We start from the raw sequence: 26,201 nt of genomic DNA on the forward strand, positions 1-26,201 counted from the left end.
ACACTATTAAAGGAAATCTCTTTAAAGCTTGGTTTTGATAAAATCTTGTATCAACAGAATACGAAATGTGGTAACTCCAGCATTAAAGATAAGTATATGATGAGGCTACATATATGCAGGAAGAGTCTGGATTTAATTATTGTCTCTCTTCTGCATATAATTCCCTGCTGAAGTAGATCATGTTTTCAGAAAGAGAGTAAAATAAATAAATGTTCGAATTGTTACCCCTGTTCTTCCTTCTTGCGTTCTCTTTGCTCACCTAAGTTCAGGTCTTCATTTCACAAACACCCATGAGCTCCTGGGCTTTCTAATTGTTTGTATTTCTGTACTGTCGGTATTGCAGGTATCCAGTCATATGTTACGGAGATTGGTTGTGTCTGGCCTGGTACCAGGAAAAAGCTGGGCATCTGAGCGCAGCAGGGCTGTTTTCTTCAGAGGGGAGTAACATGATTTTAGACAGTTGAGGAATTTTCCTTATTTTTCATCTAAAAACCCCCAATGAAAGACTGAAAGTGAACTATAAAAGAGAGAAAGGTAAAGGGTGATAAAAACATAACTGAAAACATTAGGCCCAATAAAAGACTTAACATTCAAATGTGTAGATAGGATGCGAAACTATATTGTCATAATGCATTTTAGTACTGAGCTGGAAAATCGAGGTCTGAGCTCGCTAATACATAATATTGTATTTGGGTGGCATGTAGTGACTTTTCTTACGGATTACCATGAAAGGATTATCAGTAATATATTATTGCTAAGCCTTTGTAACCTTTGGCATGGAATATTTACGCTATTGATCGCGATCTCTCCCATGCTGACATCAGTAATACCTTTATCACTCCCCAGCTGATAGCGGGAAGCCAGATGCGCAGGGATGGCGAGCACTTATTTAAACTCAGAGTGCGACGGTACCCAGCTGGGGTTTGGACTCGCAGGTCTTCCCTCGCTGTCTCAGGGTGTCGCCTCAACGCATGCAGGCTCCTGGGCGCCTGGTGTTTAAGTAACACCAGATTCCCCCAGGATTTGCTTTTTTCTCTCCCACAATGTCTTTCCAGTTATCAGTGCTTGCGAAGAGGGGTTGCTGACCTGATGGAAACAGTTGTGTGCTGGAGTAATGCATTTAGGAAGAGGACAAAGGAAGCACTCCCATTCTTTCAAACGCTAACTCTAAATAACACTCGAGGGTGTGACACCCTGCAAATCCTTTGCTCTTCCCTGCCCCCCCCCCCTCTAAACTTTGGGATTCTTCAGAAGCCTGGTAATGTTTGAAGTTTAGCAGCAAAGACTATTCGCCTACTTGTTGAATTGTAGCTGTCACAAGATCTTAAAAGAAAACAGCAGCATATATTATTGAAACATCAGGCCTCTGATGGCCTTCATATGCTATTAATTTGACAAAAAATTCACCAATAATGTTGTAAATGAGCTTTTACCAACCAAGTAAACTTCTAGTTCTGCCTCTTCTCTGGAAAAGAGTTTGCAGTTGGGTTTTTTCCCCCTTTAACTACAGTAACATCTTAAAAAAAAAAAAAAATATATATATATATTAAAAAAACAACTTGTGTGCAGAATGGGAACTAGATCTTTTCTAGATGATTTTGGCATGACCATATTTTGTCTGCCTTTGCAGTGGGGAGATACCAATGCTAAAATTGCACCAATCTGAAATAAATTATTCCAAGTCCTAGAATATCTTTATCAAAGTAAATGCAGGACAGAGGAAGGCTCTCGTGAGGACAGAGGTGGTTATTCTTTTGCACAGGATTAGTAGAAAGTTGAAAGTATTAACTTGCACTGGGAATTGACACCAAGTGATCTAAACTTGGACTCAATAAGTGTTGCAAGGAACAGGGCAAGGAAATTAAGTTGCTCCTTACTCATTTTCAGGTACAAGAATGACATGTACCCATTCATTTGTCTGAAATGAATGGAAATCTGTCTTCCAGTTTAAAGCCAATTTGTCTAATTGATATTTTCATTGAATTTGCATGGCACTTAAGCCTTGCGTCCTGAATGACTCACAGTTTAGAGAGGGAGGCTGAGATAATAGGAGAAGGTAATTAATTTTGAAGTCAAGTACTGTCATCTTATTGATTCATAAGCTATAATGTATGTTTATTAAGACCTACAGCTGATATTTCATTTGATAAATTGTGGAAGTAGTGGCCTTTGGCTCTGAAGGCTGGTGGTCATTAGAGTAATTTTTGATATTACTGAACAGGGAACTATTTATCTCTTGGCACTGACCTGAGGACTTATGTGGTAGTGACCTGTGAGCTGATTAAAGTGTTATGCTGGATTAGCATTAGCACGATGGCTTTTATACATTTTACAGCATTAATATGTTATCTATTAAATCGGGATTGTCAAATTTATTTTGTGTGTTTTATGGCTGTAAAAATTCCTATAGTCTATTATTAGTGCTTGTTTAAAACTTGAAATAAATATACGTAGACTAAAAGTTTCAAGTCGAGTGTTTTAAAAGCCAGGTTCTTGAATTCATTCTTAGTCATCAAACTAAACAGAGCTTGATTCTCAGAAGTACTGAAAAGCTGTGCTGAATTACTGCTTAATTACAGTACTGTTTAATATCTTCATCAATGACATAGTGCGATCGAGTGCACCCTCAGCAAGTTTGCAGATGACACCAAGCTGAGTGGTGCAGTTGACATGCCTGAGGGATGGGACGCCATCCAGAGGGACCTGGACAAGCTCGAGAAATGGGCCCGTGTGAACCTCATGAGGTTCAACAAGGCCAAGTGCAAGGTCCTGCACCTGGGTCGGGGCAACCCCCGGTATCAATACAGGCTGGGGGATGAAGGGATTGAGAGCAGCCCTGCCAAGAAGGACTTGGGGGTACTGGTGGATGAAAAGCTGGACATGAGCCGGCAATGTGCGCTTGAGGCCCAGAAGGCCAACCGTATCCTGGGCTGCATCAAAAGAAGCGTGGCCAGCAGGTCGAGGGAGGTGATTCTGCCCCTCTACTCTGCTCTGGTGAGACCCCACCTGGAGTACTGCGCCCAGCTCTGGAGCCCTCAGCATAAGAAAGACATGGACCTGTTGGAGCAGGTCCAGAAGAGGGCCACGAAAATGATCAGGGGGATGGAACACCTCTCCTATGAAGAAAGGCTGAGAGAGTTGGGGTTGTTCAGCCTGGAGAAGAGAAGGCTTCGGGGAGACCTTATTGCAGCCTATCAGTACTTAAAGGGGGCTTATGAAAAAGATGGTGGCAAACTTCTTAGCAGGGCCTGTTGCGACAGGACAGGGGGGAATGGCTTTAAACTAAAGGGGGGTAGATTTAGGCGAGATATAAGGAAGAAATTTTTTATGCTGAGGGTGGTGAAACACTGGCACAGGTTGCCCAGAGAGGTGGTGGATGCCCCATCCCTGGAAACATTCAAGGTCAGGCTGGACGGGGCTCTGAGCAACCTGATCTAGTTGAAGATGTCCCTGCCCACGGCAGGGGGGTTGGACTAGATGACCTTTAGAGGTCCCTTCTAACCCAAACTATTCTATGATTCTATGAATTCAGTAAAAGCTCTGGAATCTGTGCATGGGTTGATGTCCTCAGGATCAAGTCAGAGGGAGTAGAAAAAAGGCCTGACAGATCAGAGAACTTTCCCACAGAGAAAGAGGAGAGAAACTCCAGAAAGACATGAACAAGAATGAAAGCCAGGGGCAACCGTAGAAGTCACCCTTACGGTTACATGTATTTCCTCACTCAATGCTGTTGAAAATGACTTCATATTCATTGCTTTGAGGGACCACGTTTCATCCTTTATTCCTGCAGGACTCTTGCTGTAGATTGTGGGGATTGTTTACATCTCAATTTATTTCTCAGCCCATTGGCCGTAATTAAAAGTGGAATTTGGCACTCTCCAGAGCCCCTGCTGGAGACTTTCACCTTGTAGAAGAAAGGGGATTAGATGTGATGATTTATTGGGCTCATGTACAGTCCCCTGACTGTACTGTGGCACTGAGCCGAAAGAAAGCTGAAATGATATCCATTCCCCTCTGGCAACCACTTGCACCATGAGCAGAGTGAATCCTATCCCTTGACTAAAACCCTGTCTTGTTCCATCCAAATTTGCCCAAATTCCTGATGCGTGGGGGCTTTTGGTAGCACAAAGTTAAGGTTGGAGAAGGCAGTGGCTGCCCGCCAAGGCAGTGTGCCTTTAGGATGCTGGAATCTGTGCCTGTGTTTGTGTTGTCACGATGTGCCTTAGGCTGTGCCTATGAAAAGCACAGAAAATTATTTCTTACAGTCATCACACTCCATCCTCGAGAGGGAATTGGAAATGGTGTTCAGAATCACAGCTCTGACGTTTGATCATTGCTCTGTGATTACTTTTCAGATTTTTAGGACTTTTTGGTACTAAAGCCAAACAGAAATGCAGTCATAAATCTGGCAGAAGCTTTGCTTGCTTGCTTTCTTCTCCCCTGCTAAGCCAGAAAACAAAAGGGAAGAAATATGTGGCCATGCCCAGCTTCTACCACAGCATTTAAAAAATGCGTATTTCTTTGAGGTGGTTGTTCTGGGAGAGGATGGAAAGCCTGCTCTTTGTTAGGGTGAGCTTTCAGGACCATAGTGTCTTTTGAAACATCTCTAAGCACCTTATTGCTTTCTTAGATGCTCTTAAAAGTGTGCTCTTTTTGGACTCAGAGTTCTTTGCCTTTGCTAGATACTAGTGAGGGGTCATCCTGTAATACCGTTGATAAAAACCCAGCTTGTTCATACCAAAACACCTTTTTCTTCAACTCAGAGTGATGCCGTGCAACATGCCTCACAGGAAAAGATAAAAGTTCCTGACAAAAGGATACAGCTGTCTAGGGCTGTTTCCATTGCAGAAGGGTAATTTACTGGGACTGAAGTGTATTGATTTCTGCAAAAGTTTCTTATGTCCAGAATGAAATCTGTCCTGAAAGAGAGAAAAGGAAAAAACCCTACCACCCTAAATAAAGAACTTGTAAGAACAAGAAAACTACATAGGATAGCTGATGGCTTGTGGGAAACCGAGCTTCAGGTCCCCAATCTAATTCAGGCACAGTGAAAACTTGCAGCAGTTTAGTGATATCCAGTCTGTGCAGACTGGATATTTATTGCTGTTACTCACTGAACTCTTGTTACATGCTTGTTTCTGTTGATAATGTGAACTCCTTGGATATTACACTTGTTTTAATGTCCTCCAGACATTTTTTCCATTAATGAAGCTGTGCTGTCCGTATGCTATAATTTGCCAGGGATGCTTTTTCATGATGCAGAAGTGTCTTTAACATTTGACACTTCCTCAGCATAGCAGCGTCATGGTGAAAAACGGTGAATACATGTAAAAGCTGCTTGTGGAAATTATTTCCCTTGGCAAATCCACTTCATTAGAGCCATGTAACTGATACGAAAAGCAACACATACAGTTTCCTTGACAAAGGATTTTTTAGTCATTCTCAAACCTGATTGTCATTGCACTTTTTGACTTCTTTTTAGAAATCAGGAATACTTAAAAGCAGTCCGTGGGCTGTGTCATCAGTGTATGATTCAACCACTGGAAGCGGTATGTTTGGGTAGACTGAAAGAGAAAGAAACTGGGTGTATTTCCAACCTAAAATAGTACTTCTCCAGATTGTGTTTGGGCAAATATTCATTATTCTCTTTACGTGCTCACATCCCAGACAGTCTGTGGTGTACCTGCAAGGCAAAACTGTCTTGTCTCTGTCTTACTGAGGACAAATCCCACAGACTGTCACCTTCATGTTTGTAGGATTGTGAGCAGAAGGGACTGAACATGTGGCAAAATTAATAACTGGGTAGCATTCATACTTTCATCCTTAATTAAAGACAAGTGGGTATGTGAAATATATTTCCCCAGGGCTGTGGTGAGGGAATATCCACACATGTAATTAATCTAGCTGCTGGAAGTCACAATTTCACCACTAAAATGAAGCAGAAGGAGACACCAGCGAACAATATGGGCACGCTCCAACATTCATTGAAGTCAATGGGAAACTTGTCTTTTGACTTCAAAGGGCATTGGACTGAACCCTGCAAGATCATATTAAAATGCTTAGAAGTCATTAAGCACTTATTCTTCCCATACTGCAGTAACAGAGCTAGAAAAACTATAGGTGGATTTTAATTTAACCCACTCCCTACATTTTTTATTGTTCTGTGTTTACACAGTTGGTTGCATACAGTTGGGTTAGGTGGCAATTTGCCTGATGATTTATTGTGTTTGACTGTTGCTGCATGGCATGCTCTTTTATAGTCTTGTTTCTCTGTATATGTCATTTTCTTGTATGCGGATGCAATCCTCGCTTAAGTTAATACACATGATTTTCTGTGAGAGCAAAGCTAGTAGCTTCTGTGAGTTGTAGTGTTGTTATTTAGTAATGTCAGTACAGTACAACTCCTACCCTGAGGGTGGGACTGTGGAAGGGGCTGAAGGCATCGGTGTCTCTTCTGCCGAGGGGATTAGCAGTGCCCCAGAGCATGCATGGTCCTTCTTATGGGATGGGGAAGAGGTCACAGAGCTGCCATCACCACTGCCGCAATGTCTGCTGTCCATCAGTGTCCGTTACCAAGAAAGCATAAACTGCTCCAAGCAATGCACGGTCTAAATTTCGGGTGCTCTGGGCTGCTGCTGGGCATGGGTCACTGGCAGATGTTGGTAACGGGAGGGAATTCAGGGGCTGGCTGGAGACTTCAAGGTGCAGGAGGGTAAATGTCATCCAACCTGGTCCCTGCTATTATTCACCCAGCTAACTGATGTTTTGGGAATTTGGTTAGCCACTAATCTTCGTCTGACTTCAGAGGTCTGTGGCCAGTCGACGTATTAGACAGAGCAAATGGTTGCCTTGAAACAGATCAAGCAGGGTGGTCAGAAAGCCAGCTAGTGCCCAGGTTTCCCACATCTGGAAGATGCAATTTAAATTGCATTGCATCTCAATTACTTGTTGTGGTTGACAGGCTGTGTTCAGAGAAGCCCGCTAACTGATGCAAGGCGAAGTTGAGAGTTGGCCCATTTGAAGATTTGTTGTGCTTACTTATGGTATTTATTTATTGCCTCAATTCTATCTGTGCTGAATTCACGCTAAGTTTTTAAGTAGCTAAAATGTAAGAGGAATGTTTGCCTATGAGAAGGTAGAGCATTTGCCACTTCTGTTTTCTGGTAAATTGGATTTTGGAAGTCGGGACTGAACAGAGCACAATGAGCATTTTGTCCTCGCAGAGCAAACCGGATTTAGGCATCGCATGTTGTGACAAATGGTGTAAGTTTTGTGGCTTGGGCTCCAACAACAAGAAAAGGCAATCCTTTCGTCCCATCAGACAAATAATGTGGCACCATTTAATACATCTGGTATGAAGACTAGAATATAGCAAATAAAGAAATTGAAAAACTTTCTTCCTTTACATACTGAAAGTGTTACTGTGCTGAAGGTGGGGGGAGCTGTGAGTTTTGCGTTCAGAACCATGCTGGATGATGGCTTTTCTTGCCCCTGCATGTCTGTAATCTTGTTTTATAGCCACATTGATATCTTTACCCATCCATTCATTTCATTGATATTGCAAAACAACAAGGCAAGATCGAGTTTTCTTTTAATGAGTAGAGCACACTGGAGGTGACCTCAGCCAAAGTCTAGGATTTAGAAACCCCAGAGGTGAAGATGATTTGCTCTTTGCTTCCACATTGTGCAGGACTAATGGAAACACTTCCTAATTTATTTTATTTTTTAAGAAAATGTCTTGGCTTTATTGAAAAACCCTTGATTTATAGGTGTGCCAAATATGCCAGTGCTTTTGTGGAACCAAGAGTAGGTCCCAAAAGAAGAACTAATTTTTTTGTTCATTTAAAAAAAAAAAAAAAAAAAAAAATCTTCTGACTTCTTTTGGTATAATGTGCTTATTCCTGTTTGGCACGGAGAAGAATAAAGGAAGTAGAGAAGCCTGCTTCCTGTCTGCAGTGTTGAATATAAAAATCTGCTTTAATTGTATGTATAATTGTTGTATATAAAAATTTGCTTGCCTATATGCATAGGTAAAATATCTGTTTGTTTTCTTTTACAGAAAAGAGTCAAAGATGTCATATCTCCAATTGTATTTGAAGCTGCATACAGCCTTGGGGAACATGTGATAGAAAGAGGAAAAGAGGACAAGGAACTACCTGCTCTCAAGCCCATTCTCCGCTGGAAGAAAGGACAAAAGATAGCGCAAAGGAATCAGGTCAGATTTGCACTACACTATTTTCTGCTGTGGCTGAACTGACAGCAGAAGTGGACGTAAAAGGGGATTGCCAAGCTCTGGGTCGTTTGCACACAGTAGCCTTTTTGTACAATCCCTACTGTTGCTGACATCAGTGCTTCTCCATGATGTAGTAAAGACTTGTGCTGACAAGGTTGGGTGGCGCAAGGTGAGGTCACTTCCTTGTTTCAGGGTGTTTGTGCTGGGAAGGAGACTGAATAAGGGAAAGGATGAGAAAGGTCCTGCTCCTTCTGGTTCTTCCCTTTCTGTAGGAGGTTCTTGTGAAAGGCTTGGCCCTGGCCTTCTTTCCAGGTTGAGCCTTTGTTAGTGCCGGAGGGCCAGGGCTGGCTTCAGGCGGGGACATGGGAACTTGCCCCTCTGTGTGGGTGGACAGAATAAAGAAAAATTTGCCTGGTCCAACTGCCCTCTTTTCTTCAGGGCTCCTCACATCCAGTCATCTGGCAAGGGAAACCCGCTCCTGCTGTTATTGCAGGACATGCCGTGCTAAAATAGGATGGTTTTGTTTCAGAGAAAGTAAAGTGTAGGTGCAGCCACATGCTTATTAGGATCCTATTTTGCTCCACTACAGTGCAGAAAACCCTTTTGTCTTTAATTTTGGTGAGAGCAAGAGAATTCCCTTAATTTTGAAACACTTCTCATTTAGAGAGTAGTGTTTTGGGTTTGTTTTTTTTTCCTCTTTCTCTCAAATTGTTCCCTAAGGAATTTTTGTGTATGTGATTGTCCCACCTCTCTCGTTTGTCTGTCTTGACCTCACTAGTATCTTTGGAAAATGCTGGCCAATTTTGGCAGGTTTTGACAGGAGTGGTCAAGACAGTGCTTATGAAGGTATTAAACACCTTCAGGGTTCATGAAGCAGGCAGTCATGTCAAGGAGAGAGACCCTGTTAGTGACCTTTTGAAAGACTCCAGTTTGAGCGCGGTCCTTGTAGGTGCAGGACAGTCTGCTGAGGAAGGAGCCTGCAGGACAATTCAACCTCCCACTGTGCCAGCACCAGAGCATCCAAATGTGAAGCTCGAGGCACCACAGGGAAATCAGACTTCTGTGGCTTGCAAAACTTCTTGTGTGTCAGAATTGCAGGATAATTTAGGCTGGAAGGGACCTTTGGAGATCCAGTTCCTTGTTCAAAGCAGAGCCAACTTAAAAGTTAGATCGAGTTGCTCAGGGTTGCATCCAGGCAAGTTTATTTTCCAAAGCATGCTTACAGAGTTATGAGCTGGCATTGCTTGTGAATAGGAAACTTTTTAAAAAAAAAAAAAAAACGTGACAAGTCTGTCTGGTGTCTGAGGCTTTTAGCAGTGGATTGTTAGATCTGTTTTTTAATCCTGGGCAGCTTATGCCTATTAAGTGATGTTTGCATCATCATCGTCTGTGACGTTACTTTCTGACGCTGCTCATAAGGATATGTTATTGTGCTGAAATTGCAGGTCCCTGAATGCTACTCAAAAAAGTAACTAAAATGCTTAGAGATTTGCTTTGTCATATACTCAAGTGTTTTGAAATGTATTTGGCTATAATTCTCTACTTAGAGAAATGAGTATTTCTTCAAGTATGCTTATTTTTATAAATGTATGAATGAAAGATGCATCTAAGAATTACTTATTTTTATGAAGAGGGATTGTGTGGCTGTTACATATCTGAATGTTATATTGTTGCAAACATTATGATGGGAATTTCTGGAGAACTTTGGAACTTGAGCAGTGTGCTGAAAACCTAAGCATTACATGAACAAAACTGCTTGGATGCTTTACCACTGGGTTTAAACTCAAAAGGTCACATCTTGCCCTGTAGGCATAGTCTCGGATCAATATTAAAATACCTAAATGCTGAAATTATAGAGAAGAAACAAAAATATGTTGGGAATTTCCCTGACTTGTTTTCTTGTGTAATTTGGATGACAGGGGAGCTAGTTTAACAATCCCTTTCCATTTGCTTTCCAGATGTCGTTCACTTAGCTTAGTAAGAAAAGGATTTTGACATCGGGTGTGCCTGCAAGTGTGCTTTCAGCTAAGGAAGTGGGCAGCGCTTCAGAGTTAGCGTGGCCATCAGGGTGACAAAGCCCTGACGGAGTAGCCTCGAGGTGTGATGGCGGGGTTCTCAAAGACCGATTTAATGGGTTCTCTTTCAGGATTCTTGTCATCTCGCAAGTAGAAATTGTTTTTAAAGGCCAGAAGGGATAGTAGGAACCAAAGTTTATATAATAAAGGATTTACGTCTTCAAAGAATCTAATGATTCTGGAGAGACCTTACGATTTGGAAGTCCAATTCGAGACAGATTTAGCGGGCTCTGTTTTCAGAAGATACAGCATGGGTGAGCGCAGGTGGACAAGCTTAGTGTTAGTGCTGCTACTGAAGTCTTTAAATATAGCTAGTTGTGTGTGGTTTTCAAAAGCCCTAGATCCTATTGATTCAGTAAGAAGTGGCATTTTGAAATGAGAAATGTTGCATCTGTTGCTTCGAGGCGCCATTAAGATACTGTTAAGAGGTTGACACTTTGCTAAAAAGCCCAGGTGGCTTTTTTTTTGTGAATGAACACAGGAGAAGAAGCTGGAAGTAGTGAATAGCTGAAGAAATGGGAGGGAGCAGTGACTGGGCAGGAAAGGGGGAGGCTTCTGTCTTTCAGGATCCTACTGCAGGTCTACTAGACCTACTTGAAAAACTGCACATCTTGCAAACTTTATAGTCACCTAGATATGATTTTATTTAAACTAAAGTGATGTTAAAGCTGAAGTGATCAGTTTCACTGGGGTTTCAGTTTGTTTTTCATGAACCAGGTGTTCCCTGCATGCATGCTTGACTTCCCAATAAGAGTGTACACCCTATGGCTCACAAACAAGGAGGTAGGAAAGCCGTCAAGTGGCCTCTTGACATAAGAATTGAAGATTATATTGAGTATATGAAGTTCTTCGTGGAGCTTTGCTCTAATGCATTAAGGAGTCAGCTTGGAAATAGTGGTCATGGAAACCACCAGAAGTGACATCTCCCTAATGACATAATCACAGAAAAGGATTTTGTTGGCTATTCATCCTTTCAATCAGTATTACATTGCATGTGAGAGAAGAGTCTGGTCTTGTACTAATCACTTAGATCAAAGCAGAGCTATAGTAGTAAAGGAGTGTATGGATGTGGGATATCATTCGAAATGCTTTTATTTATTGGTCACCTTCATTTTAAAAGAATGCAACTTTTACTGTAAGGCAGTGTAAAATGCTTGTATTTAAAAACAAAACAACAAAAACAAACCTTGATTGTTCAGTGAAGGACCCTGCTTCTATTCCTAAATGAACTGTGCTTGAAACAATCAAAATATGATAAATAATTTGAATGTCTGATCGATTTAAAGCAAAGGATCTTAACTGAAATTTCCTAAGGAAAAAGCATGCAATTGTGGGACTTTATGTATTGGCCATTTTTTGTAAGCAAAGGGGTTCTGATACTTCAAAATGAAGTAATAATGTAACTAAACTGGCCTGAGGGACTGTTTGGCCCAGGATAAAGTAACAGTTGATTTCTTATGGACTTAATTATTTTCTTGGTTCTTGTATATGCTTACCAGGAACTATGGTTGCTATAGCTCGGTGTAATTATTTGTGGTAGCAAAAGCAAATACTTAAGGGTTATGTGTACATGTCTATTGATAAATGTCTCGGCAACTTGTACAATTGTTGGGTGGAGACTGGTTGTGTGAAGAAGATTACAGCTTTCCAAGTTGTAAGTGGCTAGCCAGCTCACTTTTGCTCAAACACAAAATCACTGATGGGTCAAGACAGGGTGGGGGGAAAAAAAGATTCTGTTTTTTGAGTGCGTATTATAAACTTTAAAACTTGCCACCCTGAGGATGACTTTCCATTAGCTTCTCTGTTGCCTCCCAAATCCAGTTGCTACCTCCATCCATTGGAAAAAACTAGTAAGTCGTCTTACTTCAGGGAAATTAATGTGTATTTAGAACTTGGTTTGGCTTAGTTCATCGTAAGTGGTTTGCACTATAACATTTATTTTTGTATACCCACTGTATAAATACATGTCAACCAAGAAGGAGAAAGATCTCCTGCCAAATACAGTGGGGATTTGTTCCTAGTAGTATCCAGTAATGTATCTTAGAGTTCAAAATGTGGTATGCTAGAATTCTGCTTGTTCTAAATACTGTAATAAAATCACCTGCTGTTATGTGGATGGAGACACCATTTTGTTATAGGAAAATATTCTCAGTAGATTTAATTGCGTCAGTGTCTTCAGGACCTTGGGAATGGTCTGCCATAAAACTGCTTGTAAGTTACAAGAAGAAACAGAAAATGTTTAGGACGTTCTGTTCCCAGCTGTGCTGCTGACTTGCAATGAGAATTTGGGTACAGTGCTGCACCTCCGGGTGACTGAGGCTGCACGTCTCTGGGATAAACTTCACCTTTTTAAAGCAGAGGACTGTTTTTTGGAAATACTTGTGTTTGAAAAGCTGGTTAAGTATTTGCACATAAATTAGCTTAATTGGCAGATATAAGAAAGTATAGGAGGATTTTTATGGAGCCGAATTATGAACACCTTTAGTGATTTTTGGTTTGCTGCACATATAATGCCATTCTCTATTTTAAAACATGCACACATACCCCTGGTCTCATACTGAGGACAAAGCAGTGACAGATCTGGACAGGCTGAAATGTAGTGTCCGTACACACAGTGTAGTTCAGGTTTGTCAGTGGTGCCTTCTCCAGAGCAGAGATCCCTGTGTGCCTGCTTGAGTCAGGTGTGCCAGCAAACTGAGCTGTGCCCGGGGCATTTCTAGGCATTGGAGTGACATCTTTATCCTGGTAAGCTGCTGGAATGGCTCTTGGCACAGTTTTAGGCTGTGCCAACTACTGCAAACCATTCCCAGGCATGGGTCAGGAGTTAGGATGCTCCTGTCTTGGAGGCCAGCGCAGTTTAATTTACTGGTACAGCTGAAGCCTCCGTACCTTAGTATACCTGTCAGTAGCTGGATAGGTGGAAAGTTTGAAGATTACTTGACTTATACACAGGCACATAGGAAGTCTTTGGGAGACTGCAGGAGTCAGCCGAATTGCCATGTTCCAGATGAAATGTCTTGCCACTGAACTCTTTCCTCCCTGCTCTTTGGGAGCAGGGCAAGCTCCCAAATTATCTTCTGCATTTATTCTTGCAGAGATCCACCGTGTGCCACCCTTCCTGCTTAATTGCCATTGTTTTCCCTTTGGTTGGAGTGGGATTGCTGAAAGTGATGATTTCTACTCCTCCCTCTGCCATCCCTTTGGTCATGTCTGTCTTTTGCTCTAGACAAGTTTGGTCAGAGTCGGTGCTGAACTGGCAGGGACTGGGTGCTGATTGTGCCAGGAAATCTGGAAAGGACCCACCCTGAGCATGTACTGGATTAGGCTGAGTATTACATTTGCCTGCCCTTTTTTTCTTTTTTTTTTTTTTTTTTTGGTTGAGTGGCAATAAAGAGGAAAGATTTACAAGTCTGGAAGAGATTCAGAACTGAACAAGAACAGCAGGTGTCCAGATGTATTGTACCTCTGAAATGTTTATAATTAGCAAACTCGTTGAAGTAAGAATGAGTGGAAATCAGTGCCTCTGATAGTATGCATGTTTCTATATGCTCATTCTTAAGCAATGACAGGCTTGGCCAATAATTGTCCAACTTGTTCATATTCCTGTTTAACAGTAGAGGAAAAACAACATGACTGAGAATGTGTAAGACATGGTTTAATCCCCAGGTTTAAATCTCATGGGCTTCCTAAAGAACAATAGCCAATATCATACGCTAATATACACACGAACACACACACAGAGATATATAGACCGTCGTGTCTTGGCGTATGTGCTAGGGGAGGGTCAGACTACAGGGTGATCCTGTCAGGTGGTAGGACGTGAATTATCTGATTTAGTTTACAGGTTCTTCAAATAAATAGGTAGAGAAAGGAGAGATGATCATGTAAGCATTTGCAAGCTGAACCCTAACTTAAAATCCTATTGGGTAATTTCTGCAGTTCAGCATAACAGCATGCATTTAATTTCCAAACTACTCTATGGCTGGAGAATTGTAATTGTAAGAAAGGACGAGTTCCTGCTTATGTGTGGAGCTATAAAAAAAATTGTAATATTCTTAAAAAGCCACAGAAACAGGTGACAGACTTCAGGAAGCCAGGCTTCATTAGCTCTGTTCGTATCTTTTCAGCAGTTATATGAAGGATGAGTAGAGCTTAATTGGAATACCTAACATCTTGAGAGGAGATAATATGATAGTATTAGCTCATTTAGTTCAAAGTATCTTAGTGCCACAAAATCCTTGTCAGTTCAGAGTAGCATTCATAAATACAAAACCACTGAAGTGCAGGCGGATTATAGGAGAGGACTTTCACATATCCTTGGGGGTCTAAATGAGCTAAAGGTAGACATAAACTGTGTATCTGATGATTTGAAGACTTTTTTTTGCATTTCCAGCTAACAAAACAGCTGCCACATCTGTTTTTCATTTGTCGTTATAATGCTTTTATATTTTTAATTACACAATCGTGTGATGAGTAACAAAGGTTTTGACTCTTGTGTTAAAATGTTTAAGTATGAAAGCATCCTGAGTGAAAAAGATTCATCTTACACTGTTCCACTTTTAGTGGTAGAAATAAGGAGGTTTAGAGTAGAAAATGTTCTCGAATATCATTAAAGAACCCTCCTGAGATGATATAATTGAATTATTCTGTAGTCATCCAAAATAAATGGAAGACCATTTAAGACAAGACAGGAAAATATATTGAGAAATGTGCTGCAGAAATCCATCCTATAATGGTATGGGAAGATGGGACAATTAACCCGATAGGTCTTTCCCATCTATTGTTCTATGAATTTATAAGGTCCGAAGTCTTGTAAAATGAGAACACTATTTGGATGATTTGAACTGTTAATGATTTAAAAAAGAAAAAATTGCCTCAGCCTGAAAAATGAGTGAGTCAGACTAGAAATCTAATAAAGCTCTGAAAGGCTGGGGGTGTATTTCTATTGCCACCAATTGTAATTCTTCACCCCAAGAGAATATGAGGACAAAAGATCGTGTTGTTAAATCCACTCACTGCTGTGAGGAATAACTAATACGTATGTTTATTAATTTATGCTTGCCTTCAATAGCTAACAGGTTTCATGCCTGATCTTTTCTATACAGCTGATTTCATTTGGGAGTTCCTGTTCCTCTTATATTTGAGTGTCCTCTTTCCTTTTTAGCTTGGAGCTCCAGCCCAGTTTTTAACACTTATTGAAAGCAGGATGCAGCTGAAATAGGGGAGAAATTATTGCATTTGGCCTTAGATGGCTTGACAAGTGTCAATGTGCTAGTCGTGAGCTGTAGGCCCAGAGTCTTCCACTCAGTGAAGTGGATGAATTCCCCTGTAGCCTTCCCCAGTTGGAGAAGTTCGACTTACATGGTTGCACCCTTACTAGTGTAGTAAAATAATTATTACTGGCCAGTTTCTGTTTTCTTATGCTAATACACTATAAGTGAGCATCTGTTTTCTTTGCATGAAGACATGCTCTGATGAAGTCTACGTGGAGCTGAGGGAGCTTGCTAGCTAACCTCGGTCCCCTGCACCATGCAGTACCGGCACGGCTCTTTGGTTTCGTAGTAGGATTCTATTAAACGCTTATCACTCCCCTGGTATTCCTGCCTTCGTCATGTGTTTGCTCCACCACTCACTAGGGGTATTGTGGAAATCATGCGTTCTCATTTTAGCCAACACATCTGATGAAATCCTGGAAAGTTTTTCACAATATTAATTGCTTTTCTAGTGGGAATTTAAATCAGCCATTTTGCACTTGGCTCAGCAGGATATATGAATGGACCATTTCCATGAGTAGTATAGTGAAGCATAGGATGTCTGGGGAGAGTCAGCCACTACTTCTTTTTCTGTGGTCAATAGATCTGTACGCAATAGCTGTATTTTGCAGCCAACGTGAAAATTTGAAGACAAAAGAAATAAAGGTCTAAAATCAGGCTCCTGTATCTATATATATATTCCTGGCCTGTATCAGAAATAGTGTGGCCAGCAGGAGTAGGGAAGTGATTGTGCCCCTGTACTCGGCCCTGGTGAGGCCGCACCTCGAGTACTGTGTTCAGTTTTGGGCCCCTCACTACAAGAAAGACATTGAGGTGCTGGAGCACGCCCAAAAAAGATCGAGGCTGGTGAAGGGTCTAGAGAAGTCTTATGAGGAGCGGCTGAGGGAACTGGGGTGGTTTAGTCTGGAGAAAAGGAGGCTGAGGGGAGACCTCATCGCTCTCTACAACTACCTGAAAGGAGGTTGTAGCAAGGTGGGTGTCGGTCTCTTCTCCCAAGTAACTACCGATAGGACGAGAGGAGATGGCCTCAAGTTGCACCAGGGGAGGTTTAGATTGGACATGAGGAAAAATTTCTTTACTGAAAGAGTGGTTAAACATTGGAACAGGCTGCCCAGGGAAGTGGTTGCATCACCATCCCTGGAGGTATTTAAAAGACGAGTAGATGCGGCGCTTAGGGACATGGTTTAGTGGGCATGGTGGTGTTGGGTTGATGGTTGGACTCGATGATCTTAGAGGTCTTTTCCAACCTTAATGATTCTATGATGCTATGATTCTATATTTAGGCACATTAATATCTAACTGATTGATTTGTAAAGCTATAAAGCAGGAAATAGTTCCTAGAAAAGGCAGTGAGATTTGCTTACAGCTCAGTACTTTTGAAAATTGGATCACATATCCTGGTCCCTAAATAAGGACCCAGGAACCCAACTTCACCAGATAACATGGTAATAGCCATATAGCTTCAAGATCTAAAAAGTAAAGAATTATTAGACTAACAAGCCCCCTTACCCTGCATCCTTTAAATAGAATTGCTTTTGTGTTACCAGCATGATCTAATTGCTAAGTCATCCCTGCACATACCATAGGGTATAGTGACAATTTACAGGAAATCAGTGTAGAGATTGGAATACTGTATTCTTAACCCAGATTATTTTGCATAACCTAAGGTATTGTGCTGAAGTACGTGGCACAGTTTATGAAGTTAAAGGAATGGATCCTCAGTTACCAAAGGCAAGCTTTGCCACCTTTTAAGAGGTGCTATCTGAACCTTTTGTAGGCTGATGTGTGAGGAAGTAGTTAAAGGCCTGATCCAGAGTGAATCACTATTGTCTTATCCAGACCATAAACCGACATGTTTTCAAGGGTTCTTTTGAGAATCCCGTTTCTCTCCCTTCCCTTCAAGCATTGTCCTTCAGCTGTCACTTTCCCTTTTCTGTGAAAGAATGGGCACAACTCTTACTGGAACATAGTACTGGCAACCTCTCAAAGTCTTGATTGCACGTTTTGGCTACAACTTGAAATTTCCATGTGCTTCCCTGAATTTTGGGAGGTTGAATGTCTTGAAATACTTTTTTTTCTTTGTTTATTGGAAGATTTCCAGTATTTTCTGTGGGCAGGAGTGCCATAAACACAGGTTTTTTCAGTTTTCTCTGTTTCCTGTTCTCTTCCATACTCCCAGAAATTTAGATGTGTTTAATTTTAGATAGCCATTGAAAGAAAGTGAAACAATTTAGCAAGCCAGGTTTAAAATCCCAGATAGCCTTCCTCTGAGCAGAGAGCTCTGACCATTAGGCTGAAGCCAGGCTCCTTCTTGCTTGTTTTACCTCCTAGCAGCATTCCTTAGCAATCTACCATCAGCAGGAAAGAAAAGGAGAATATCTTCACACCCAATACCCAGCAGCTTTGTGCTTAGGATGCCTTAGGATTCAGGAACTAGGGATTCATCCTGCTCCTGCTTCCTGAGGCAGAGGACTGTACATTTACCCCTGGCCTTTACCACAAAATGTGGAATTTAATCCACTACCTCCCTTCAAGAGGCAGAGTGCACACAAAGGTACTTGCTTTGAGGCTCTGATCTGAGTGCCTGTCTAGACATATCCCCTTCCTTATCAGCTGGCTCTAGGTCTCTCCTTACTGTACATTTAATTGTGTACAGATGTATATATTCACTCTTTATAATGAATAGATCTTAATGTAGGCTTTTTGACTTACCCTCTGGAGGACATCGGCAACATCCATCTCCACTAACCTTTCAGGATATATCTGCCATACTCCTTGACCTCCCAAGGAGCATCATCTTTTCTACCCAGAAATGTTGCCACGCAGAATTTGAGAAAACTGTGTTTGCCCGGGAAGTTTGGTGACCTGGTGGGAACTGCTGCAGAGCAATTCCTCATAGCTGCTGGGTTCTGTGCAGCAGGGGAGAGTGCAGAGGAATTGTGGACCCTGGAAACACTGGATTTGCTCTGTGCTTTGCTGTAGATCTGGTGATTGCAGGAAGTCTGACAGACTCACTGTGCACGCAGTTTACATTAGCTTCATGTTCATACAGTAAGGATGTGTCCTAGAAATGTTGAGGTTATCCTGTCCCTGCTACTGAGCACACAAACACCTATTTATCTCCTGGAAATGCCAGACAAAAGTGTGGTGGCCTTGAAATAAGAGATGCAGCTGTGTTTCTCATTCAGGACAATTTTTGCCCCTTCCTTGCCTCCCCCCGCCCCCCCTGAAATTTTTCTTGTGTGTTTTTCTGATGTGAAGAAGCTTCCTGACCATATCTGATACACATATGCAAAGCTGTGAGGTACTTGGTGCAATATAAGTGGAATCCAGTAAGAATCAATTGGACTTCAGTAAAACCACTGTTCAGAATTGCTCCTCTTCACTTTGGGTAACAGTAACTGCAAAAATTATGAAGTGTTTCCAGTGCAATGAATTTTTGTCCTACTTCCCTTTTTCCAGTTCTGGATAATACATACAGCCCATTGGTTACCTTGTTCAACACTTTTAATATGTAAAGAGCTCTATAAATCCCTAAAACTGGTATTGTAAAGCTGAAACCACTGTAAAGATTGCTTAGAGTTACAATTAGTGATTATATTGTAGTAGGGCCTGTGCCAAGGATGGACTCCTGCACTAACAACATGCAGTGTTGAGTTAGGTACAGTTTCTGGCCCAAAGAAATCACATCCCAAGTAGACCAAGTAAGGGCACAGTAACAGAATATATAAGCACTGTTCATAAATGTTATGATGACTTAGTGTGTTTACTCCTTAATTCTTTAGGAGGGATTTGAACAGGCAGGAATTAATCAACTGGAAAGGCAGAAGAAGGAACAGGCTGGGGAAGGGGAGGCTCAAGATAGCAGAGAAGAAAATGGAGAATGTAGATCGACTGTGAGAAGCTACAGGGTTGAGGCTCTAGCAGGCACACAAAAAGGTGGAGTAGAGTGATGGCAACATCTATCCAGACCAGGGAAATAGCGGAAAATAGCAAAACAATCCATAGATGTCATTAGCCTGCGATGAAAGTGGGCTGCTGAACCAGTTGTGGCTGCATCCATGGGTCCTAGCAGCTGGCTGGACTGGAAATCCTTTCTCTCCCCAAACCTGAACGGGTTCAAGATCCTCCACAGAAGCAAAGGGTTCACTCCTACACAGTTATGGATCTGGGGAATCATCGTCCTTATTTCTTTCTCCCATCCCAGTGCTGTGTAGGAACTTGGGTTTCTATGACATAATGAAATACTCCCAATGTATTTCAAAGTAGCTTGCTGTCTAGTGCATGATATGTTGGGAGAGGTACATGCTCAGTAGTTTTAGAAAATGGGGTATTTGTTCATTCTTTCTGAAGAACCACAACTGTAGATTTAGTAATAAAATTCTGGGATTATTAGGTAGTTACTTAAATGTACTTACAGTACTTTATTCTTTGCAATGTGCAGGTCATATCTTTGATCACTCTGTTCGCTTTGCCAAGATTTCTGCAATGCAAATAGGGAAACTGTCAGGCAAGAATATCTTTACCGTTTGTTTTTCTTTCTCCTCTGAAGGTCAAATGGTCTTTCCTATCTATAGCTACTGCAGTGGTTGAGGATTAATTCTGAGGACTTTTGAGACTGAACTCTGAAACGTGCGATGTTTTGAGAGGGCTACCTTCTGCCGGTTCCTTTCTCAGGGCTATTCTTGTCCTTTGGTGTGGTAGTCTTTATTAAGGAGGAAGGGTAAGTTCAGCCTCTGTGTTTAAATCCTCAACAATTTCCACTTCTGAGATTTTCAGAAAGCAAAAGGTGGGAAAGGAAAGGGCGAAGTAAATAACCCCAAATGAACTGGCCACCTCCCATCTTTCTTCTTTTTGCAACTCAGTACAACCTACAGCATAGTTTGATATCTGCTAGTCCAACACCAATTAACTTCATAAAGGTCCACTCCTTTTTGGAGAGCTCTGACAATATAGAAAAAGGAGAACAAGCTGCCTCCTTAGCCAAGAATCTTCCTGGAGAGACAAGGACTAGAAATCTCTATGCCCTCTGGGCTTAAGATTCAGAGTCTTTCTCCAGTCCTGATACAGTTGGGCAGAGCTCTTAAAAACGTATTAACTCTGTATCTTCTTATATTTTTCTTTTTTCCTCCTGAGTCTCTCCAACCCTATCTGACCATTATGTGTGTCCTGCACGTATTTGCTCTGTCCTTGCATTTATGATTGAAATATATTTACTTTGGTAATAAAAGTCATGAAGCCAAGCCTGTAGAAAGGAACATTCATATTAGAAGAAGAGATAAGTGGATTGTCAGGTTTCCTAGCTGAACAGTGTTGGCAACCCTCATTTTGGGTATTTGTCCTTCGAATATCTGGTAAGCTAAAGAGCATTACAACTCTGAAAGAATGAATCCTCCAGCCTGAAAAGTCTAGTCGTATGTTCAGAAAGGTATTGGTCTCTGTTCTCAACAGCAGGGGAAAGTAACCATGATCTTGACAGCATCTGGGTTTCTTGGACGCCAGGAACATGTTCCTGTCCTCTTCTTTCACTCACTGGTGGCTGCCTCGTTTAGCCATGAAAAACTACTGTAGAGATTTGCATAGGCTTATAGACTTCTCATGTATTCCCCTGCTTTTTGCTGCTTAAATAGTATGCCTGTGTCTAGTGGTATGTCGTCCTTTCACAGTTCCTAGCCTTATCAATCTGTTAAATTTCCTAAATGATAGTCTTTACCAGAGTTTGCAAGATTGACTGTGGTTTAATTCCTTATCTTTCATATAGGCTAGTGAATATGTTTGGTGCATGATTTCCTCACTTGCAATTCTTAGGACTGAAAATAGTTTCATAAATAGTTTATTTTAGCTTGCCAATGTGACGCCCATCTACAAGAAGGGCCGGAAGGAGGATCCGGGGAACTACAGGCCTGTCAGCCTGACCTCGGTGCCAGGGAAGACTATGGAGCAGTTCATCTTGAGGGCGCTCACAAGGCATGAGCGGGACAACCAGGGGATCAGGCCCAGCCAGCACGGGTTCATGAGAGGCAGGTCCTGCTTGACCAACCTGATCTCCTTCTATGACCAGGTGACCCGCCTAGTGGATGAGGGAAAGGCTGTGGATGTGGTCTACCTGGACTTCAGTAAGGCCTTTGACACCATCTCCCACAGTATTCTCCTAGAGAAGCTGGCTGCTCACGGCTTAGACAGGTGTACTCTGCGCTGGGTCAAAAACTGGCTGGACGGCCGGGCCCAGAGAGCTGTGGTGAATGGAGTTCAATCCAGTTGGCGGCCGGTCACGAGCGGTGTTCCCCAGGGCTCAGTACTGGGGCCGGTCTTGTTCAATATCTTTATTGATGATCTGGATGAGGGGATTGAGTGCACCCTCAGTAAGTTTGCAGACGACACCAAGTTGGGCGGGAGTGTTGATCTGCTCGAGGGCAGGAAGGCTCTGCAGAGGGACCTGGACAGGCTGGATCGATGGGCCGAGGCCAATTGTATGAGGTTCAACAAGGCCAAGTGCCGGGTCCTGCACTTGGGCCACAACAACCCCATGCAGCGCTACAGGCTTGGGGAAGAGTGGCTGGAAAGCTGCCTGACGGAAAAGGACCTGGGGGTGCTGGTCGACAGCCTGCTGAACATGAGCCGGCAGTGTGCCCAGGTGGCCAAGAAGGCCAATGGCATCCTGGCCTGTATCAGAAATAGTGTGGCCAGCAGGAGTAGGGAAGCGATCGTGCCCCTGTACTCGGCACTGGTGAGGCCACACCTCGAGTACTGTGTTCAGTTTTGGGCCCCTCACTACAAGAAAGACATTGAGGTGCTGGAGCACGCCCAAAAAAGATCAACGAGGCTGGTGAGGGGTCTGGAGAACAAGTCTTATGAGGAGCGGCTGAGGGAACTGGGGTTGTTTAGCCTGGAGAAAAGGAGGCTGAGGGGAGACCTCATCGCTCTCTACAACTACCTGACAGGAGGTTGTAGCGAGGTGGGTGTCGGTCTCTTCTCCCAAATAACTAGCGATAGGACGAGAGGAAATGGCCTCAAGTTGTGGCAGGGGAGGTTTAGATTGGATGTAAGGAAAAATTTCTTTAGTGAAAGAGTGTTGAAACATTGGACCAGGCTGCCCAGGGAAGTGGTGGAGTCCCCATCCCTGGAGGTATTTAAAAGACGTGTAGATGCGGCGCTTAGGGACATGGTTTAGTGGGCATGGTGGTGTTGGGTTGATGGTTGGACTCGATGATCTTAGAGGTCTTTTCCAACTTTAATGATTCTATGATTCTATGATTTTCACGCACATGCATTGGGAAGAGAAATAAGAGTGCCAGAAATATTGTGTGAGCAGTAATTCTTGTCAGATGAGAAGTGGGAATGGATTGAGGAAAAACTCTGAGAGAGTCTGGTTTTGGTGAAAACTTCTTGTTCAGTTAGAAGATAATAAAAACGGTTCTGATAAAGATGAGATTTGCCTGCCCTTGAATTTCATTAACACTCACACCATATATTCCTGTATCACAGATTTTTGGTGTTTTTTAATTTCATCCAGGCATGTTCCTTCTTTGAATTTTGATCTTACTCTTTTCATGCTGTAACCGTTCTTTTCTCTGTTTTTCACAGACTGTTTTTGAGAGGAACTGTCAATCTGATGACTGTGCTGCTGATTTGAAACTTCAGGGCAAATTATTGCTGTCTAGGTGAGTAGGTGAACTTTTTTTTTCTTTCTTACACATTAGTATGCCATTCATTTTACGTAAGATGGCATTGAAAAATCAAAATACAAACACAGATGTTTTATATCCAGACTAGAAGGATGACAACAGTCATATCTTTAGTGCGGAAAGGTCTTGAGATGTACACAGAATCTGAACTCCTGTGGTGGTGGGCTGTGTGCACATACAAGGCAAAACACCTTTACCTTCTCAATCACAATAGACAAAACTGGAGAGAAAATAGCATAGCAGAGAGGGGCAGGGAAAGTAAAGATGCATGCCAAAATCGAGTACCAATGTGCACCGTGTAATTTTTCAAAGACAATAAAATACTCTTTATGACATTGTGGGAGTAAAACTGCCTGCAGAAAAGCAGTTTTGTTCAGAAAAAATGTCACATGGAAGGTTAAAAAAACCCCTCAGAACATGGCAAATTATCTTCTTCAAATTATCTTTTTCTGTTTCTGAACTTGTAGTTTTGCTAACTCTCCTGAAATACTGCTCTCCTTTGTCAGATTTTTCTTGTTAGTAACTTGCCGGAGGGGTGTCTGATTTCACTTTCTTCTGGTGTAATAAACCTCATCAAATAGACCAGAGGTGAAGTTTATGTTCTGTCCCTTGTGACTGGTGATCCTCAGAAAATGCCTATTGTTTTGCCAGGATGTAGTTATTCAATTTTGGGATAAATCAGGCTAAAGGTGAACTTTACACATCACTTCTGTTTCCTTTTTTTCATTATTTTTAGCACATTTTTAGAGATGGAAGTGCTGATGCGAGTTATTTAATTGTGTGCCAGAGGTTTTGCTGTTTGATGGAAATGCTTTCTGTGAAAAGCTTTGCTTTTAGGTCAGGAAAGAGGGGGGAAGAGACTCCCCTGCTTTAGGAAAAAAAAAAGGGAAGAAGTAATAGTCAGGAGATATACACACGTTTTATATAAGTCTACAGCATGCTGTAACCATACTGGGAGACAAAACTGAACCAGAGTCAAGACTGAGAAGTTACGGACTTCTCCAGACGCGACTGAAGTCCACAGGAATGTTTCGGGGGGATTGGCTGGGAGCAGGGTTAGGTCTCAGGTTGCAGAGTCCGAGCTTTGACTGCGATTAGTCTGGATTTTTGGCCTTTTGCTTGATCTTTGTGGTGGGCAAAATCTGTTGAGACCTGGAGACGTGTCTGTGCAGACTAGGGAAGCCAGTGAGGGATTTTGTCCTGCAGTTGAGGAATAACCAATAAAAAGCAAAGGACAAGTCCTAAAAACTTGTCAGTCAGTGTATAATAATCACAGCAGTCAGAGCTGTATTTGCGATTGGAGCATTAGACTATTTATTTTTACAGCTGTTACTTATGTTATCTTGGCAATTTAAAAGCCACAACCATCAAAAAAGCTTAGCATATTCAAATACAGTTTCTACGTTTGTATAGCAAAATGTTGAACAAATGCTCTCAAATCTTCTTTATCCAGTGACACTCTGAAGTCCTGTTTGAAATAAACAGGATGTCATCAAATCCATCAAGTCTGCACAGAATGGGTTTTCTTTAGCTAAAGGGCTGTGTAAGCTTCAGTTATTAAGAAACATAACACAATGGGTATATCTAAAGAAAACATTTTTTTTTATTATTATTGTGTGTAAAACTACAAAAACATGCTATAGATTCTGCTTTTAGAGAAGTGCCTGTCTTGGAAGAATATGGTAATTTTTCCAGCCCCATGTGTTTTGTGCTAAAGAATCCTATAAGCATTTTTCCACCTTATTCCTGTTTAAGCTAAGTCTGTGTACAAAGCATTTTTTTTTTTTTTTAAAGAGTAAAAAAGGTGACTCTTTTATTACTATCTGCACTAAACAATTGACTTTATTGTTAGCAAGGTTATGGCAATGCCTTTGTCTAAATAATCATGTTTGTTTAAATTTGGTGGACTTACTATTGGAAGGAATGCAATTATTGACACACAAATACATTGGATTGAAATAAACAGGATGTTTATGGGAAGGCAGCGGTAAGTGCTGTCTCTCAGATCTGCTGCAGCTCTTTGAAGATGTCACTGGATGTGTTGATAGGGTGATCCGGTTAAGATCATCTACCTGGGCTTGAAAAGACTTTTATTAAGATTTCTCACCAAAGATTCACAAAGAAACTTGCCCAGGTCTGAGAGGAATGGTGCCTGAGCATTACTACCTAATTAAAAGGTAGTCAACAGAGAGAAGGAGTAAATAGTTTGTTTTCCTGGTGGAGAAAACTCCGCAAGTGCTTGTGCTGGGGTCAGTGGTATTCAGCATGTTCATAAATGATCAGGGAAATAATCTGCTAAAAATGAATAGCAAGGTGATAAAGTTTGCTAATCATACTAAACTATTTGGAGCAATGAAAAGAACAAATGGGGTTGTATGTTTTCATGAAGCATATGATTAATCTGTGGATTTTAATGTTGGGGATGTTGTAAATGCTGAGAGTTTGCATGGTAGAGAAATGGCAAATACAAATGCTGGAAGCTGCAGAAATATATCAGCAAAATAACACTGTGCTTGCCTTGTTCTTCCATAGGCCTCTTGCTTTTAGACATGGTTGGATACAGGGCTCTCTGCTAGAAGGACTGACTTGGTCTGGCTGTTCTTACACACTTTTCATGAATTTGTAGCATGCTTTCAAACGTGTGCTGGTTAGAGCATATATGTGCATAGAAAGTTAGCTCAGATTACGTTATCATCAAGAGAATTGCTTGCTGAGGTCACTCTTATGAGCTCAGGAACTGCACAAGCTACTCCGATTTAGAGTTCACCTGGGATCCGCTTGAATCACTAGAATTACCTGGTTAAAAGATTGCACCCAGCTTTGAAGATGCCAAACCCGCATACCAAATGACTAATAGAAAAACCAGCCCATGCTGGCAAGAGCTAACCAGGTCTTCTCTGATTTTGCTTTTCTTGGGATCCTCCTTCATTTCTGA

At 41.8% G+C, this 26,201-nt stretch overlaps 1 protein-coding gene across 1 annotated transcript in view; it reads left to right on the top strand.

The window, feature by feature from the left end:
• Positions 1-26,201, top strand: part of ITGA9 (integrin subunit alpha 9) — a 233,274-nt gene that overhangs the window by 112,902 nt on the left and 94,171 nt on the right. The window contains exons 16-17 of the mRNA XM_076330800.1: positions 8,060-8,215; positions 23,166-23,242. Coding sequence (XP_076186915.1) covers positions 8,060-8,215; positions 23,166-23,242 — 233 coding nt within the window. The remainder of the gene's footprint in view (positions 1-8,059; positions 8,216-23,165; positions 23,243-26,201) is intronic.

Source organism: Aptenodytes patagonicus, chromosome 2, assembly GCF_965638725.1.
Source record: "Aptenodytes patagonicus chromosome 2, bAptPat1.pri.cur, whole genome shotgun sequence".
In the NCBI taxonomy this organism is placed as follows: Eukaryota; Metazoa; Chordata; class Aves; order Sphenisciformes; family Spheniscidae; genus Aptenodytes; species Aptenodytes patagonicus.